Source organism: Phyllostomus hastatus, unplaced genomic scaffold (genome assembly GCF_019186645.2).
Source record: "Phyllostomus hastatus isolate PE091 unplaced genomic scaffold, TTU_PhHast_1.1 phas_contig_1162, whole genome shotgun sequence".
Lineage (NCBI taxonomy): Eukaryota > Metazoa > Chordata > Mammalia > Chiroptera > Phyllostomidae > Phyllostomus > Phyllostomus hastatus.
This window is the reverse complement of record NW_025333537.1, coordinates 13,166,521-13,179,226: the sequence shown is the minus strand read 5'-3', so window position 1 is coordinate 13,179,226 and position 12,706 is coordinate 13,166,521. Positions and strand designations below refer to the sequence as shown.

Here is a 12,706-nt window from a genome sequence, read left to right as displayed (position 1 = left end):
CCGGAACGCCTGGGTCCGCGCCACGGGCCTCCCACTGGGGACAGACCCCAGCGCGGAGCCGGGGACGGGACACCTTCCCCACAGGGGGGACCCGGACCCACAGCAGCAGAGACAGGCAGCCTCTGGGGGTGGGGGCGCACAGCCACGCCCAGCCCTCCAGGGCCCTGCTGCGGGCCGGGCCCAGTTCAAAGGCAGGTGCCGGCCCCGCGTGAGCGCAGGCCCGTGTGGCCCAGGAAGAGCTCGCGTGGCCGACCCGTGACCCCGGCCGTGGCCCCAAAACCATCCCCCAAAGCCGGGGTCCCGTGACGACCCACGCGTGACCTCCCTCCCGCATGGTTTCCCCTCGTGAGGCTTTTGCTGATTTTTGCTGGAGTGTCGTCCGTGGGTCCCAGGATCTCGCCCGCAAACTCCCCGGGACACGGTTCCGACGAGGCCGCTGACCGTGCAGGTGGCCCGAGAGCTCCCGGACGGGCGGCCTGCCTTAGGCCTTTCCGCCTCCCTGGAGACACGCACTTTCTCTGTGCTCAGGGCAGCCAGACCCAAGGGCTGGGCGCCGACCGGGGCGGCAGAGGGCGTCTCCCAGGGAGTCCTGCGGTGCGGCCCGGACGCCCGCTGGCGGAGGGTCCAGCACCAGGGAGCGGACACTCTCCCCCGAAAGAGGACGACGACCTGGCCCTCCCCGCTCCTCTGCACCCACCCGTGGGCTTCGGCGGGGCGTCGTCTTGGCCCTGGGCCCTCCAGCCCTCGCCAGGGCCTCCATCCCCGGGCTCTGTCCCCTGGCTGCATCCTGCACCCCGCAGCAGCGAGTGTGCCCTGCACAGCCGGCCAGGCCTGCCCCCCACCGAGCCCCCACCGTGCCCCACCCCTCCTGCCCCTTCGTGACTCCGCACCTGACGGCGCCGCCGCCCCCGACGAGGAGACGGGTTCGAACCCAAGCCGCACGCACGGGCCGCTCACCTTCGGGGCCGCACCGGGCCAGGTTGCTCAGGCAGGAGGTCCCGCGCCTCCCGTCGTACAGCAGCGTGACGCCCTTCTCCCCCTTGAGGTAGATGCCCTTGCTCACCTTCCCTTCCACGATGTCTGCGGGGGGAAGGGCGACACCGTCCGTCAGGGAGCTCGCGAAATCGGGGGCGGAAAGACGCGCCGGACACGGAAACACACACACACACACACAGACATGTTCCTCACGTGTATCTTTACACGCCTCTAACAGTGCGTGCTACCGCGTGACCTTAGAATCGGCCCCAGTTAGTGTTGGACTATTAATAAACAGATCATGAGTGATCTGGAAGCTGATGTGAATAGTAACTAATAAACTAACAGCAAGTAATGGCGATATTCATGTCATGCTGGTATATAACATTGGGTTGGCCAAAAAGCACGTTCCGTTTTCCCCATAAAAATAAAAGACGCATTTTTTCATTTTCACCAGTAACCTGACTGATTTGGGTATTTTGAGGATGTCGGCCGTCTCCTGTGTGGAAAAATGTTGCTTTTCTGAGTTGTTGTCTCGACTGGATCGCGACCGAGTTCGGCCGGCCCACCGACCGCGGAGCCTCGTGCAGCGGGCAGTCCGCCCGGGCAGCCACAGCGCCTTCTCCGCACACGGCACAAACCTTTCTTCCCACCCCAGTTGCACGTGTACCTTTCTTGAAAAAATGAAGCGTGATATACTGAAGACGTTGCTTGCTTGCTTCCGTCTTCAGTGTTAAAGTGGCTACCCAAACGCTCCCCAACTGTGACGGGTTTTCTGAGCGCAGGCGGATGTGACAGTGCTCACAGTTCAGCCTAACAAGATGGTTTCGAACGAGGCTGCAGGCGACTAGAACCGCCTCGTGGGGGGAACCGAGCGAACTTTTTGGCCAACCCAACACGCACTGCGCTGTAGCGAGGCTGCAGCTCCCATGTTTGCCGGTGGCTGAGTTTTGCCAGGGCCGGTGAAACCGCGGCTCTCCTGTGACGCACGACGTCCCGACCTTCCGTTCCGTCCACGGGCTTTCCGAGCCCCCCCCCCTCCAGGCACCTCACGGCCGAGTTCCCGAGTGACACTCGGGACACGAGTGGGGACGAACAGCTGCACCCCAACGCTCTCCGTTTCGGAGTTCTAGCCAGCAGCCCCTGGTCCCGACATGGGGACCCATGGTCTTTTAAAAATCCATTTTCCGACTCACGGAGGGACACCCGTCACAGCAGTGGTCTCCAGCCCGGGCGCTGCACGGAGCTTTAAGCACACAGTCCCCGGCTTCCTGGTCAGGGCACTGACCGCCTTTCCCTCAGAGGGTCAGCTGAAAACGTGACAACGGCCAAGGCAGCAACAGTCGCCCGACGTGAGTGAATCAAAACTACACCTATTCCCGGCCAGATCGGCAAACAATAACCTTTCTGGCGTGCCGCAGAACTCGAGCACTTGGTTCACATGTGTTCACATGTGTTCACGTGTGTTCACGTGTGCCGTGAGATGAGACGGGCTGCCAGTCGTGGGCTTGCCGACCTGGTAAGCGGGGACCGTAAACCCTGGAGGGGTCGGTGCTCGCTGCTCTCGGGGTCCAAGTCCCCGACACCTCGCCTCGGGGACGGACGGCTGGTCCCTCGACCGGCCCGCCCGCCCGCCCAGGACACTGGCCCGGGAAGCAGGCCCCTCCCGCTGCAGCAGCCTCGGTGTGGAGAGACCAGAGGGTGGTGCCCGGCTGTCTGGCTGAGTCCCCCGCGGGGCCGGCGGCGACCGTGACGGTGACCGAGGGCCCCGGCTCCTGCTGCGCTGAGCCGCGGAGGGGACGCGTGCAGCCTGCGGGCCCTGGAGGCCCTTCAGGAAGGAGGGGGCTTCGCCGTGACTCTGGTGGGCGAGCGGGTGGCGGAACAGCCTCTCACGGCTGAAAAAAAATCCAGCCGCAGAGGAATGCGGACGTGAATGCAGCCCGTGGAGAGCACACGCTTTACGAGGTGTTTTAGAGTAAACCAACTTTCCGTTGAGAGGGCCGGCTCAGCCTCCCCCAAGAGTGCAATTCCTTTAAACGTCCAAACGATTTCTATTTTTAGACACTCTCTCGGCCTCTGTCGGTTTTGTTCTGAAAAGGAGCAGCGGGCGTGGAAGGCCCGGTCATTCCCAATGTCACAGACGCCTTCCGACGCACGGCGGCCCGGGGCGTGTCCCCTCACACCTGACTCCGAGCAGCTCCCGTCCAGACCCCGGGCCCGGTCTGTGCCTGGCTATCGGCACGCTCGCGGCCTCACACCAAACAGGACTCCCCGGTCACGGTCGGGGGGCGGGGGGGGGGGCGCCAGCAGGCAGGGGTGGGGGCGGTGCTCACCTACGGTGGCGGAGGCGTTGGAGTAGGCGGAGTCGTTGGTGAGCACAAAGGCAGTGTTATGGGAGGGGAGCACAGTGAGGTTGTGGGCGGGCCATGCTGGGTGGGCGAGAGGGGAGAAAGCACAGCGAGTGAGTGACACGGAGACAGGTGCGACCGCCATATCTCTCAGCGGGGCCCCGCGGGGGCGCTGCTCCGGCCGCGGGCGTCCTCCGGGCCCCGCCGCCCGCACGGCCTTCGGCCTCGCTGTGGCTCCCGCTCGGTGGCCCCACCGGGTCACTGTGACAGCGGCGGGGTCCGGCCACACACTTGGGTCCCCGCCAGCCGGCTCCAGCTCCCTCCTGGACACCGCGTTGAGAGATACGACACTGGACTCGGCCCCACGGCAGCCCGAACGGGAGATGGGCGGGGTGACGTCACAGACGCTGATGGGACAGAAACACAGCGTGAAAACAGCACGGCGTGACGACACAGGCACAGGACAACAGAGGACCAGCAGCAGACACCAAGGCCGACACCCGAGAGGCGAGGGCGTCGCAGAGCCGCCCCGGGGTCCCGGCAGCTCTCGGCTCAGCTCGGCCGTCTCCCCGAGCGGCTGTGACCGCGTGGAAACGCACCGCAGAGCGAGGCCCCGTAGACCACGGGCGCGGCACTCAGCGGCGGCCGTCGGCGTTCGGGGCAAACGTCCATTTCCCGTATGAGGCCGTTACGGGAAGTGGATGCATCTGGCGAACACCATCCATGCCGGGGCCGTGGCGTCCGCGTCAGGACATCTCCTTCTAAGAAGGATTTTTGGACGCGAGAGTTTCCCAGACACGGAGAGGGGCGGACTGAGCCAGGACAGCGGGTTTGAGCTGGGGGGTGGGGGAGAGAGACATGCTGGTGGTTACTTGAGCTCCCGTGTGAAGTGACTCCTGCGTTTTCAGTGTCCGGGCCCCATACAGTGAGCCGTGTCGGCACGGCACAAGGCACTGCACCGGGGGCCGCTCTCCCGGCAGGGGCCGTAAAATAGAGGCCCTGCGGGAAAAAGATCCCGTTGTAACAGCGGGGGCCGTGCGCTCCAGCCCGAGCGAGTCAGGTAATAAACTTCAGGGGGATGGGGGTCCCCCGCAGGCAGACCTGCTCTTCTCCGGAGCTGTCGGGCTGGGGGACGGCCACCACCACCTCGGCCCTGACGGCCCCCCACTCTGCGGATGCCAGAGGCTCGGGCTCCAGCCCGTCATGCCTCTCGATGTGCACATTTTAAGGAGAACATGCCGGAACGTTAGGTGGCAATTTATGGAGCACATTAAGTTGCAGGAATAAGGGAAACGCCGGCGTGACGGCGTGGATGGCATAATAATCAGCAAATGGGGGTTTCTGTTCTGACCCGTCCCCCCACTGGTGCAGGGAGGCTCCGAGTGGCGCCAGAGTGGGCTGGCTGCGCGGCCACCACGCCAGGCACGTCAGCTGTCCGGCACAGCCAGGGGCGACCCGGGAGGCCAGATGAAGAGAGAAAAGCACCCCACATCACTCAAAACACCCACTCTTCAGGAAGCTCTGACCGGGCCCTGGCTGGCACAGCTCAGTGGACTGAGCCGCAGCCTGTGAGCTGAAGGGTCACGGGTTTGAGTCCCCATCAGGGCACACACCTGGGCTGCAGGCCGGGTCCCCAGTAGGGGGCGCTCAAGAGCCAACCATTCACTGTGTCTCTCATACATCAGTGTTTCTTTCCCTCTCTTTTCCCCCTTCCCCCATAAATAAATAAAATCTTTTTTTAAAAAAGCTCTGGTGGGGGGGGAAACTGCACTGGGCAATGGCAAAGGCCTGCTGAGTCAGACAGAGACCACTCTCCGTGGGCCTGGGGACCCCGACCGCGGGAAGCGCTGTGGGTGGCGCCGCCCTCCCCCAAGGGGAGCTGTCGTGACGTGGGAGCCGCCGGTGGGCAGGTGCGCGCCGGAGGAGGCCCGGCCCCCGCGCACGGGCGCTCCTCTCGGCTGGCGAGGCCCCAGCCCTCGGTGGGACTCAGGTGGGCCCGTGCGCACAGGCCAGAGGGGAGGCCCGTCCCGCGTCCCGGGGAATGCACACCCGGACCCCCGACAGCGTACAGCCCAGCTGCTTCCGACGGAGGCTGCTGGGGAAACCCACTGCGACGCCCGCACCGTCAGCTCTGTCCTCAGCGCGAAAGCGCACACACACTTGCCGTCTGGGATGGCAACGGCTACGGGGGCGGGGGGGGGCCTCGCCGCCCTGGCTTCCAAGCAGGTGCGGCTCACGTGTCCCTCCCGGTGGCCCCGGCCCCCAAGTCCCCCGCCCCCACAGCCTGAGGGGGCCTCACCACCCGTGTCTACCTCCGGTCGTTTCCTGAAGTTCATGGATGCCGTCCACGGGCTCCAGGGGCCAGTAGTGGGAAGCAGTGAGCAAGACCTCGAACCCTGGGGGCAGAACACAAGGGTGTTAAGTCCCCGTCGGGGAGGAAGGGACCCGTGTGGCCCGCTGTCGGCCGCCCGCACTGTGAGGTGGTGGGAGGGGGAGTCGCCCAGGGACTACAGGTCGTACCAAAAAGGCACTTGAATAAACTCAATGCTCTCTTCTGGCTTTACAAACAGAACTCTGTGAATGGAAAGCCGATCAATACTTCCTGAACAGGAGACTCATGATAAGGAGGGACACGCAGATGCCTTTTAACCTGAGCAAACAAAGCCGCCGCGCTCGACGCCGCACACCCACTGCCCCCGGGGGAGAGACAAGCGTGCTCAGGGCCAGGTCACGGTTCAGCATCGTTCTGGAGAAACGCCCGATGCCACCAGACGAGGGAGGGAAGCCGGGCCGGGAGGAGGAGGCGGCAGCGGACCAGCGTTCCCGGCGCTGCACACGGCGGTGCACAGCTGCCCGCGCCCGTCCCGACTGCGGGCTGCAGGGCTGCGTTCTCAGCCGGCACGCAGAGATGAGGGGTGCGGTGCTTCTGCGGCGGCCGCGCTGCAGGCCGGCCTCCGGGGGGGCGAGGCCCACGCTCGCCTCTCCGCCCGCCCCCGGCCGGTCTGCTCAGGGTCCTGCACACGGACAGGTGATCCCGCCCGACTGCAGTCATCTCGCACCGTCCCGTGTGGCCCGTGCGCTCTGAGTGGGCGTGGCTCCGTGCAGACATGCTCCTTTCCGGAGTGTTCTCCTCGCCCCGTGTCCTGTCGCCTGTCCCTTCGTTCCCGTCTCCCCACCCTCCCTGGGGCCCCTCGAGGGGCTGCTGGGTCCCCCACTCGCTCCTCCCTCGGCCCTGCTGGCGGGCGAGCCCGTCTCTGGGACCAGGTCCCAGACGCGGGGACCACGGCCCCGGGGACCGAACGCGGGCCGACCGCCCTGCAGGGCTGCCGGGTGGCAGGGCGGGACGGGACAGGATGGCCTCGCAGAGCCGGGGGCCGTGCATCGTGGCGAACGGGCTCTGGAGAGCAGAGAGCAGGCGGCGGCCGCAGCAGCACTTTGAGAAGGAGTTGTGCTGGCGAAGAGAGTGAAGACCCATTACTGCGCACGAGACAGGAACGTGGGGAGTGAGAACCGTCACGAACAGCGAAGGAGTGTGGCCAGGAGGCGTGTGGGGGCCTCACGGGGGACGTCAGGCGGTCCCCTGCGCTCGCACAGCCACACTGGCCGCGAGGAGGGGGCGTGCTCCCAGGGGCCCCCGAGCGCACGCCGGGACGCAGCTGACGGCAGGGGCGGAGCCTCAGACCAGAGGGGGCGCGTCACGCGGCAGGAGCTCTCAGAGCCCGCCGCCCTCTGCACACCTCCCTTTGCTCCGGCAGCTTCCAGCGGCCCAGCACCTGAGTGTGTGTGTGGGGGAAACCGCAGACGTAATAAAGCAGAACAGCTCCCGGCGGGGCGGGGGGACTGGTGGGGAGCCCGGCCACGGCAGTCTGGGAAGGTCTGCGTGGAACACCAGACGGAGCCCCACCGGACGGGGGCGCCAGCCACGTGCCCCGCGGGACTGGGACAAGATGCTCTCTCTGTGGGCGCGTCACCCGGGTCCGGTGAGTGAGAAACTCTTCTCACGAAGACGCTGTCGGCCCAGGAACATCGGGGCACAGGCCGTGAGCAGACAGTTCAGAGGAAAAGGAGTGTGAACCATTTCTAAACGTGCGGGAAGACGGTGTGGCTCGCTGGCAGGGCTCCACAGCGTGTGGGAGGGACGGAGCCCAGCCCTGCGCCCCCCGGGCAGCGGAAGGTTAGAGGTGCTGCCCTAGCAGGTTCCACCCCGTTCTGGGGGCAGTTCCCTCCGGCCTGGCTCTTCCAGAGAGCGACAGGCGACGCCCGAACACATTTTAAGCCCGAATTCCCTTCGACCTAGTAACCCCACTCCTGGGAACTTATTCTCGAGGTAAACTCACACCTGTGATCGAACACCTGCGTCCAGGGGCGTGTGCCGCAGGTCTGTGACATTTGTGTCAGCATCCGGCAGACGGCACACACGCTGCCCACCGAGGGGCCGGCTGCAGGCCCCAGAGCGGCATGGGATTCGCGGCGTGCAGCCCGCAAGGGGGACGTGGCAGGACCGCACAGGCCGGCACCCCCCAGGCCCCCGTGGGCGACAAGGTCTCCTGCTACAGGACCGTGAGCGTGTCGCTCTGCGACATAATGACGCCACACGCAAGCACACGCTACGGCGTTTCGGGTGAAACGGCCGAATGAAAAGGAATCGTTACGCCCACGTCACGCCCCCACCGGGGGAGTCACTCCCGCCGGACCCTGTAGGACATTAACTGAGTTGTATGGTTAAGTTCAAAGAGTCCAGGGGGTCCCGGCCAGGGGGCTCTGCCGGTTGGAGCGCTCCCTGGTCGGCCAAGGGGGCGGGTGTGACCCCCGGTCAGGGCGCGGACGAGGATCGGCCAGCGAGTGCGTGAGCGAGCGGAACCACTGGCGGATGTTTCTCTCTCCCCTCCTGCCTCCTTCCCCTCTCTCTAAAACCAGTCAGTAGCTTTGTTTTAAACGCCGAGGGGAGGGGAGTGTGCGTGGCAGGAGCTGTGCGGGTGCACCCCAGCTGTTCAGGGGGTGGAGCGGGGAGAAAGGGGGGGAGATGTCGGCGGGACGCCCCGGACTCCGACGCCGGTGTCTGGGGCTCACTCGGAGAGCCGGGGCGCCGGGGGCGAGACCTGGGCTTCGGGTCTCACCATCTCTGCGTTCCCCTCAGATGCGGGGACTGCACTCACCTTAAAGGTGTGTCAGGGCTTGCTCTGCGACGAGAACAGCCCGTCGGTGCTGTCCACCCTGGACTTTCAGGTGGAAACGGGGCCGCCCACCCCCACACCGAACGTCTGAGTCTTGGTCCACGGGCCCCCCCCCGCCCGGCACAGGCGCGGGCCGCCCGTCCCCCGGTCAGTTTGTACTCGCGAGAGGCCGCCCTTCCCAGCGGGCTGCGAGCCCGAAACACAAGCCTCGGACAAAACCGGCTCCGTGACACTCTTCCCCCCTTGATGTAACAGGGGCTGAAACACAGCCACCAACCACTAACTCCCGTGCGTGCTGGGGCCACGTGGGGCCCGGGCCCGGACCCGACGGAAGGAGAAAGCTGGAGACACCGGTTCTCCTTCTGAGCACGTCTCGCCTTTCCTTTCCTCTTCTGAAGCCCAGGCACCCCCCCCCGCCCCGAGAGCGGGAAGCAGCACTGACGGACGAGTTATTCAGCTCATCTGGGAGGAGTCGGGGGGCGGACAGCATCTGCCGCACGAGGAACAGATGTGCCTTCTGGCCCCTGGTCTCTGTGAAACGGGCCCGTGTGCGCGCCCTGCCCACCTGCGGATGCCCGGGGGCGGGGGGAGGGACGTGGCTGTCTGCACGGAAAGTCGGCCCCCCCGACCCCCAGACGGCTGGCCGGGGCCCCACGGAGCTCATGGGCGAGCAAACACGGAAGGACTGTACGTGAAATTCTGATTTCTCTGAATCTCTCTTGGCCTAATTTCCGTTTGATCAGAAACAAATGCTTTTTCTTTTTTTTCTTTTTTTTCTTTTTTTTTGCACCAGGAAGACGCAGAACGAAGCCACTGCCGTGACCCAGTGGCTCCAACGGCCTCTGTGAGCCGCGCGCATGACGCTGGTGACGCGGCCCCCGGACGGGCCGTGGGGGCGGCTGCGCAGCGAACAGACACGGAATCGCCGTGGGGGGCACCTGGAACCGCCCCACGGTGGTCCTGTGTCCACGGTCTCTCCCCTTACAGGGTAGAAACAGGCAGAGAGAACAGGCTATTTATTCTCTCAGAAAGAAGACGCCGCCGCGGCAACGCAGGGAGTGACAGTTGCTGTAATGACAGGCTCCGGCTGCCTCGGCCTCTGAATAGGCCAGTGAGCCGGGGGGAGCTGCCCGGCCCCCTGGGAGCGGATGGGGGCGGCTGCCCTGAGCGCCCCAGGGCCCAGAAACTTCTGGAACCCTGGCACGCTGTACGGAAGCTCGCTCTGCTGGTTGTAGAGGTCACCCATAAAGCACCTGTCTGTAAACTGCTTAGGGATGACCTGCGACCTCCAGGCCGTGCCCTTGGGGGATTTGGTTTCCTCGGCCCTCCCAGCCCCCCAGCGCTGCCTGCGGGACCGGGCAGGCCACTGGGCCACCTGGGGCCCGGGAGAAGGTTTCAGAGGGGGCTGGGGTCCTGGCTCCCCGCCTCGGGCCGCACCATCCGGCGGGAGGCGTGTAACTTCTCCGCCGTGACCATCCGTGGTCACAGGCAAACACAGGCGACGCCGAGGGGTGAGCCTGCTTTCCCACTGTTTGCCGCGTGAGCCCCGGTCGGCCCAGCAGCGGGGAAGGCCTGCAAACGTCACACTGCCGGGGCCGGCAGAGGCACACGGGCCAGAGGATCCAGGCCGTCGGCGTCCCAGGACACCCGGTGACGGGCCAGTCCCCAAACGGCCCTTCAGGGTCCTGTCCACAGGCGTTCCCTGAGCCCCTGCCTCGCCCACCGCCGGTGGGGCCCTGAGCCGGGCGCCGCGGCAACAGCACCTGCTCGTCCCGACGGCCCCCCAGACGGAAACCCGGCGGGGCTGTGGCCGTGAGGGCGCCAGGGTGCCGGCCCGCGCTGGGGACCCTGCCGGGCTCCCCGACCCCCGGCACACCTGCCTGCCAGGCCGGCGCCAGAGAAGGGGCGGGTGCAGGGCACGCGAGTCCTCCCTCCCGCTGCGGGCCGGGTGGGCTGTCTGTCCCCGCGCCAGGGAGAGCCCCTCTCGCCGTCCGCACGGTGGCTGCGCTCCCCGCTTCACACGCCTCCACAGGAAGACGCACGGGAAGGTGCACGTGCGGACCAGGGGCCGGCGGCCGCGCCTCTGCCACAACACCCTCTCGCTGGGGCCGCGACCGCAGTCAGGACGTCCCGGCTCAGGGCTGGGTCGTGGCGCCAAGGAGACAGAGGTCCCACCCCGGGCCTGCCGCACCCTGCCCAGTGCCCCCACGTCCCTCCCTCCCACGGGCTCCGTCCGAGCCCCTGGCGTTGTCCCTGGGCAGGGTGGGCGGGCGGGCCGTGCCCACAGTCCCTGGGTGTCCATTAACTGTCAGTCCCCGGAGGTGGCAGTAACCGGGGAGCCCGCCCGTCCCCCTGCAGCTCCGTGGCACAGGCCTGCCGCCGAGGTCAGGGCTGTGCCCACAGCTTCCGAGCAAGGGCTGGGGACACGGGTGGGGGTCCCTCCGCACCACGCGCGTGCCGGCCAGGGAGAGAGTGGGAAACTGTGCCCGCAAAGCCACTCGCACCTGCCTGTGCCTCTGCCGCGGCGTGGGTGGTCCCCGCACTTTCGGTGGCAGCCTGCAGCCGCCTCTGTCGCCCCCGGAAAAGCCTCGCTGCGGAGCTCCTGGACCGAGGACTCCGGGGCCTGGTGGCCGGGTGGGGGCCCCCCCCCCCCCGCTGCTCGGTGCTCTCAGCGGGGCTGCGGGCGCCCGGCGCCGGACTCAGGGCGGTGACAGCGAGCGGAGGCAGCGCCGGGAGGCCGAAGGGCTGAGGCCTGAGCCGCCGAAGCAGGCCGGCGCCGCACGCATGACGTGAGGCAGACAACGTCCCCCCGAGAATGCTCGCGTCTCCTCGCTCACGAGGCCCCCACCGACCGAGAGCAGGAGGCTCTCGGCACAGAGGCACCGGCCTCTCCGGCCACAGCTCGGGAACAGGGGGGCCGGACGTGCAGGACAAGCAGAGCCACCGGGAGGGCAAAGCACAGCCGGCAGCCGGCCGGCCGGAGGAGCCCGAGCAGGGCAGCTCCAGACGGCGCCACCGATGCACAGCCACCTGTGCCCAGCCGCCCGCGGGGCAGGACGGGGAGGCCGCGCGCCGGCCGTGGCAGAAGCGCCCTTACCTGGGTGGGCCTGGGACCTGCAGAGGGCCGGACGCACCTGCACACAGAACAGCACAGAGTGAGACTCGGGACGCCCGGCGGAGCCCGGCCCGGTCGCGGCGCCCCCCGGGGCCGGACGGTACCTGGAAGCTGCAGTGGAGCAGCAGCAGCCAGGAGGGCCAGCAGCCGCGCAGCAGCCCCCGCATGGTGCGCCCGGGGCTGGCCGCGGGCCCCCTGCGGCTCCCGGCGGCGGGGGGCAGCGTGTCCGCCCTAACGGTCCTTCCCTCGGGGCAGGGACATCTTCTCGGGGTCTGGAAAGAACAGGCGGCTGTTTCCCCGCAGTCTGTGGCCGGCGGCCGTCTCCGGGCGCTGGCGGGGGCTCCGTCCTCGCCGGCAGAGTCCCCGGGGATCAACAAACACGCCGCCGAGAGCCGAGCATCCGTGGAACTCGGGGCGGCCAGCTCCAGACGGGCCGGATGAGCCGTCCCGAACTCGAACGCGGGGCAGCTCGCCCGGCCGGGCAGGCAGCTCCGAGGGCGGTCACGGCCGCCAGAGCCCGCAGCCCCCGCTCCTTCCCCGTCCAGGCTGAGGGGAGGCCGTGCCTTCCTCCTCGGCGTCCGGGGACGAGAGGGCTTCCAGAGGAACTTTGTCCCCGCGCGGCGGCCGAGTCCTCCGGGGCCGCCCTGGGCGTCCACCTCTCACCCCGCTCTGGGTGGGGAGAGGCGGTGATGTCAGGCGGCTCCTCAAACTTTGCTCCGCGCCGGCCTCTATTTATATCCCGCCCGCCCGCCGGTGCTGGGTCCTAGCTCCAGGCTGTTCCGACAGCGGCCGTCTGCAGGCGGCTCCGCGGCTGCCTCCTCCCCGTCGGCGCCCCCGGCCCCGTCGCCCTCAGTGTGGAAACACACACACACGGGGGACAGCAGAGCACGAGCTCCTCCGCTCAGAGCCGAGCCCTGTCTGCCCAGGGCGGGGGCGGGGGGGGGAGGGAGAAGGCGGCACACAGGGGCCCAGGAAGATGCCCCCCCCAACGGGCCACCACGTTTCTGTCTTTAACCCTTTCCGAGGAGAGCCGAGGCCAAGGACCCCTTCGAGGGGACACCGAGCAGCTGCAGCCACAGACCCCAGCGCCCCCG

At 67.4% G+C, this 12,706-nt stretch overlaps 1 protein-coding gene across 4 annotated transcripts in view; it reads right to left on the bottom strand.

Annotated features, from left to right (window-relative positions):
• Positions 1-12,335, bottom strand: part of ADGRD1 (adhesion G protein-coupled receptor D1) — a 51,972-nt gene extending 39,637 nt beyond the window's left edge. For 2 of the 4 annotated variants that reach the window (XM_045844339.1, XM_045844348.1), the window contains exons 1-5: positions 11,717-12,335; positions 11,595-11,631; positions 5,636-5,719; positions 3,309-3,404; positions 958-1,080 (exon numbers count right to left, since the gene is read on the bottom strand). In XM_045844339.1, the coding sequence (XP_045700295.1) occupies positions 958-1,080; positions 3,309-3,404; positions 5,636-5,719; positions 11,595-11,631; positions 11,717-11,779 (403 nt within the window). In that variant the 5' untranslated portion in view covers positions 11,780-12,335. The remainder of the gene's footprint in view (positions 1-957; positions 1,081-3,308; positions 3,405-5,635; positions 5,720-11,594; positions 11,632-11,716) is intronic. The other 2 variants (XM_045844357.1, XM_045844364.1) reach the window with 2 other exon arrangements.
• Positions 12,336-12,706: the final 371 nt, after the last annotated feature.